We start from the raw sequence: 5,908 nt of genomic DNA on the forward strand, positions 1-5,908 counted from the left end.
TGAAATTAGGTAAATCAAACAAACAACGACGAATATAATATATCAGACGATCTATCAAGACTTTTTGATATCCATGCTCAGTATATCATTTGCATTTGGTGAAATATTTTAGTATGAATTCCTCTCTATACAAATGTGAAATCTCGAAATTTCAAAACGGAGCGGAGCGAATTTTAATTGGAATTTATTCCTTTCTTAATTAAAACTATTCGACTAGATATTTGTGTTAATAGAAAACTTGTTAGTATGCTATTTTTTTCGAATTATGCAAAAGATACATCCAATGTAATGTATATCGATATTTACGTTGATTATATCACATAATTTTGTGTTCAATTTCATGAGATTTTGAGTCAGTTTGGTTACAAAAAACATTTTGTTTTAAAAAGTGCTTTATTAAGTTGACTTTTAAAAGTATTTTTTAAGTAAAAACTGTAATAATTTTGTATTTAGATCAATAGATTGAAAGCACTTTTTTTAGTTGAGTTATAAAAAAAACATTTGAAAAGCTATATATATTAGCTTTTAAAAAAACACTTATTTTGGTTATATAAAAGCACTGCAAATCTATCAAAACACATTCTAAGAGATAATTTTTGTATTGAATTTGACATGATGTAAAGAATGTACACTTATTACATGACTATTGTTTAAATTTAAATTAAACTAAACTACTCACATATTTAAATTTAAACATTTTCAATAATTGGTCATTTATATTTCTAGGGCCCACACGTGCCCCATTCTCCCTCCATGATTGAATTACGAGATCTGGCACGTGCGATGCCGTTTTCATGCTTCTTTTCCTCACCGCATTGTACTTCACTCACTCTCCCCTTTCCAGTGGGCCTTGGAACCCATCTCTATCCAATCTGTAATCATCATTACCTTCGCGATTCTTTAAGTAAAAAACTCGATTTCCCTTCGATTCAGTGGTTAAGTTTTAGATTAACCCTTTAATTATTTGGTTAACAGTGGCATTCGCTTGAAGTTTTTTCTCCACTTAACCTGTTAAATATGGTGCTCAATGTTCTTTGCAGGCGTAAAGATTGCAAAAGATCAAGTTTTGCTCATTTTAGAAAGTGGGTTTTCAGTGTAAAAGGTGAGAGGCAAAAGGAATGCCTTTTTTAGTTCCTGATCTGTGTGTTATGTGCAAATTTTTGTACTTCCTTTTAGATTTTTATTGCACTTTTTGTGTGCCGATGATTGAGATTATTATGATAGGGATTTAGGGATGTCCAGCTGTGTATGCAACTGTAAAAAGTTGCCATTTTGTGGATACTGAGTGGCGGTAAGAAACACAGCAGATGGGTGTTGTTTTCAACTGGCAGCTTATTCATTGTCTTCTACTTGTCTTGATTGTGACCTCTTTTTTTTAGTTCTTTGAAACGATGTTGAGCCCATTCTTGCTTCAACCGAGGTAGCTTTCTGGTTAATCATCCCTGACAATGGATAGAATTTTGTTCGTTGAAACATTAATGGTGGTCCATTTTGTTACAGTTTGATCCTTTCTGTGTTTGTTGTGGAGTCTAGATGAATCATACATAATTGAAGACTCCCCCTGCTTGCCCTTGTGTTGTTGGGAGTTTTAATTCTCGAGGTCCATTAAATTTTGACTGAGATAAAGATCTTTATTTATAGGAGGAGCAGATGGATGAGCCTGTGAAATCTGATTCTAGGCTTGAAGTGTCAGTTTCATTTGGTAGGTTTGAGAATGATGCACTTTCTTGGGAGAAATGGTCATCTTTCTCTCCAAATAAGTATTTGGATGAAGCTGGAAGTTTGTCAACTCCTGGATCTGTAGCCCAGAAGAAAGCATACTTTGAAGCCCACTACAAGAAGATTGCTACTCTGAAATCCGAGCAAGAAAACCCAATGGAACCTGTTGCGTCTAGTCAAGATGAGCCAATCATCAATGATCATAATGAAAGTTCATCTGGGATGCATGCTAACTTTGAATCATGCAATGGCGAGAAATCAAATGGTGTAGTTGCGCACGAAGCCATGGTTGATGAGGCAAAAAATGAAGATACATCAACTGTAGTGGTTGAGCAGGGAACCTGCAGTAATGGCTTCACAGATATGGTCATTTTGGAAGAGGAAAAGGAGGAAGCTTCCACTGCTATAGAGGATCTAAACGCCATGGATGAGGAAGCTAAGAAAGAGTTGAATGTTCTTGTAGCTGACCCCGGGTCGAACAGAGAAGAAGCTCTACCAGTTGAGGAAGAGACTCCTCTGAAGGATCCTGAACATGCAGAACATCCACCTGAAAGCAAGAATACAGTAGAACAAGTAACCGAACCGAGGAAACGAAGTTCCAAGCTCAATGCAGGAAATATAAATCAAAAGGTAAGACATTTCTACTGGCTGCTCGTTCTCGTTTGAGTAACCCATGTTATAAGTGTTAACAACTGAATTGATCCGAATATGCAATTGTTTCTGGTGGCTAGGTGACCCAAACAAAAACGGAGAGAAATTTGACTGGTACAAAAATTAAAGTTGCATCACCTGCTGTCAAGCATTCACTGGCTTCTACTCCTAAATATTCAAAGCCATCTTTAATTTCCACACCCACCTCTGCCTCCCTGTCCGGAAAGAAGAAGCTGAACCGATCAATGGTGGTAGAAAGCAAGAGAGTTGCTCCAACATCCCTGCACATGTCTCTTAGCTTGGGGCCTGCAAAATCTTTAAATCCTTTCGGAATGACTAGGAAGTCTCTGATAATGGAGAAAATGGGGGATAAGGATATTGTTAGGCGAGCTTTTAAGAGTTTCCAGAGTCAGATAAATGGACATCCCGCCGATGAAAAATCTAGTACATTAAAGCAGGTTTGTATGTTTTTATTGGATTGCTACTTTCCATCATTGAGCGATGTATTTATGTCTTTGTGTTTTGTTTTTTGCTGTGGTATGGATGTAAACTTGATTTTCAAATAACGTATTTGGCCAGGTATCATCAACAACTTCTGAGATGAAGATCTCCCCTTCTCTAACTCCTCGAAAGGAAAATAAAGGGTAATCAATTTTCTCCTTTTCGTATCTATCTGTTGGCGAAAAGCTTTTTTTTTTCCCTTCTATGAGTATATCTTTCTAATCCCATTTCAATTCATTCCATGAAAGCACTTGCAATGGACATTCCTTATCGCTTTATTGATTTTTTTTTTTGAGTGGGAAATCTAGATCAAGAACATTTTTTGTGTGTATCGAGCTCTTCTTCTTGCAACATGAGGATTCCCGTGAAAGTATTCCGAAAAATCCATTTTTAGACAAAACAATTTACCCCAAATGTTCATTGCTGATGCACTTGCTGTTTATGAACAGTAATATTGGCCAGTAGCAACTGAACCAATTTGTTTTCCCTTCCCATTCTTTCACTGCTTTCGGCTTTGTATATAGAATTGATTTATCCTTTCAACTGTAGGCTGAGAAATGCTGCAGAAAAGATGGCTAATCGAAGGAATCAGTCGGATCAGCAATCAAAGCCTCTGCTCTCAAGGTAAGATTTCTTATTTGTCACCCCTTTAAACAATGGCTTGTAGACATTAGATTTATACACTATTTGCATCGTGAGTGATATAAATTTGTTCCTTGTTATATTTTCTGGAAAGATTATATGTTTCAAATCCGTTCTTGAAGTAGAACTTGCTTCTCGTTCTTCGTAAATAAGTGGGAATGTGTACACTTTTTTCCCGACGCCATGGGCAACTAGTGGATCCTTTCCTTTATTAACCCATCATTTAAAAACACATAGTTAAATGATTATTAAAATCCTAAGTTGTGAGGAGGAAGGAACTTACAGCTTCGTTAACTTAACTTTCTGCGAACTTTCGAATATTTTTGGATAAACTTTATAATTATCTAGGTTATGTAAAATTTTTCCATACTAGGATCTTATCCTTGGATTGACTGTGCTAAATCTACAGCAGATCACATAAAAGTTCTGGACTGGACAAAAAGAATACGACAGTTGTCTCTCCGTCTGTTATCTTGAAAGGTGACGAAAAAGCTGAGAAACGAAAAGAGGTATTTCTACCAAACCTATCCTTCTATAGCATCGGTACATGTTGATTTGGTGCTTTGATTGATGAATCTTGTTACTGATTTGATTCATTTGTGCCACTGATATTGATCTCGAAGCAGTTTCTGAGGAATTTGGAGGCAAAATCAATTGCCAGAGAGGCGGAAAATGCACAACTTGGTGCAAAATCAAAGGTATGCATTATTTACATGTAAAGATGAAGAAGAATACTCCATTTCATTATATTAGGCCCTTTTAACATTTGATGATGACACCCCATTTACATATCAACTATGACTCAACAAGACACATTTGATCCAGGACGAAAAAACTCCTGAGGTTAGAAAGTTGCGACAATCTCACAACTTCAAGGCTACTCCTCTGCCATCTTTTTATAGACGTCAAGGAAAAGATCACCCAGAAAAGGTATACTCCTCCCTCGACTTCAACATCGTTGACACCTTTTGCATGAAACTCTTGTAGATCTCACCTCATGAGAGCTGATTTTTGTTCGTCATGTGTGAAGGCGTGACTTATGAGAGAGTAATAATCTCTTGTTATTTAATGTTTTGTTGGCCTGTGAAACCCACAAAAAGCATACAATGTTGACTATTTGCCTAAAAAATTATCGCTCGGGATTTGTCATCAAAGTTGGCGTTTGCCACAATATCCTTTAAACTAAATACTCCTGTCCTACTTAGACTTTTGTGTATTTAAGAAAGTGTTTGGAAAAGTAAATTTTGTAAAACAATTTCCCATTTTTGCCCTTATTTATTTTAATGAAATAAAATAATTGTACAGTTAGTTAATGGTATCGATTTAATAGGGGTAAATAGGTAAAAGAGTAGAAAATATAATACTAAATATGAAAACTAAACTATATAATTGAGACATGAAAAATGAAATGTAGCCTAAATGATCCTTTACATCACGATTTTCGAGTGGGGTTGCATCTTAATTTCTCACGTTCAACCGATTACTGTGATATGATTTTGCAGGATAGTAGTGAGGGCAGTAAGGCGGCTCAACGTCGACCTGCTGCTGCATCATCAAACAGGTGAAACTGCATCATCCGCCAAGAAACATCGATTCTCAGCCTCAAGCAGCAGCCATGTATTGTTCGAGACGTAAGAGCATGTATTTGATGTACATACCTGTATTGCTGCAGAGAGAGATTGGTAGAGCTTTTGGACGTATATCGCGAGTAGGAACTCTCGTCTTCTATCCATGTCGGAAGCTATCATATGTAATTACGTCGCAAGGATAATCAGACAACCCTTTCAAACGGTTGCAAGGTTATGTAGAAAAAAATGGAGTCCTGGAAAATAATTAAAATTCTAGTTATGGGTTTTGTGAGTTGATTATCCATCTTAGTATATATTTTTGTTCAAATGAATGGAAAGCTAATGTCTAAAATCGTTCCTTTGAAATTATTGAAGTATATATAGGAAAATGAACACGAATTACAAAATTAATGTGGAGAAATGTGAATTAAGTAATCCTGAGGTCGATGGAAGGAATGCCTATTCGCTGGAACGTGGGAATAAGTTCAAATAAGAATGAACATTATATCAAAGTATTGTTTGCAATATTTAAAAATAAGTCATTGTAAATTTTTTTTTAACAAATTTGTTAAAGAAATAAGTCATTATAGAATTTTTCTTTAAGTCTTGGGATATTTTTTCATACAATGCTGAAATTTAGCATTATGATTTGCGATTAATTTTTTGGTTTATTTGACAATCATTTTTCTTTGTAAATATAAGTAGTTTTCTTCAAAACTCTTTTGCCTTCTATGGTGGCTCTCAATTATGATCTAGTCAAAGTTTGTTGAAGAAAAAATCCATAATGACTTATTTTAGAGGTTACAAACACTACTTAAATACACTGA

At 35.5% G+C, this 5,908-nt stretch overlaps 1 protein-coding gene across 7 annotated transcripts; it reads left to right on the forward strand.

Annotated features, from left to right (window-relative positions):
- Positions 1-831: 831 nt before the first annotated feature.
- Positions 832-5,395, forward strand: LOC140882023 (protein WVD2-like 7). 7 transcript variants are annotated; one of them, XM_073287738.1, is made up of 10 exons: positions 832-904; positions 1,041-1,102; positions 1,642-2,349; positions 2,451-2,828; positions 2,950-3,014; positions 3,421-3,495; positions 3,923-4,022; positions 4,137-4,211; positions 4,339-4,443; positions 5,016-5,395. In XM_073287738.1, exons 3-10 carry the CDS (start codon positions 1,651-1,653, stop codon positions 5,076-5,078), a joined length of 1,560 nt encoding a protein of 519 aa, XP_073143839.1. In that variant the 5' UTR covers positions 832-904; positions 1,041-1,102; positions 1,642-1,650; the 3' UTR covers positions 5,079-5,395. The 7 variants fall into 7 exon arrangements, with proteins under 7 accessions (XP_073143839.1, XP_073143843.1, XP_073143845.1 ...); XM_073287742.1 differs by having other exon boundaries at positions 4,140-4,211; XM_073287744.1 differs by having other exon boundaries at positions 3,926-4,022.
- The last annotated feature ends 513 nt before the right edge of the window (positions 5,396-5,908 follow it).

Source organism: Henckelia pumila, chromosome 2 (genome assembly GCF_033568475.1).
Source record: "Henckelia pumila isolate YLH828 chromosome 2, ASM3356847v2, whole genome shotgun sequence".
In the NCBI taxonomy this organism is placed as follows: domain Eukaryota; kingdom Viridiplantae; phylum Streptophyta; class Magnoliopsida; order Lamiales; family Gesneriaceae; genus Henckelia; species Henckelia pumila.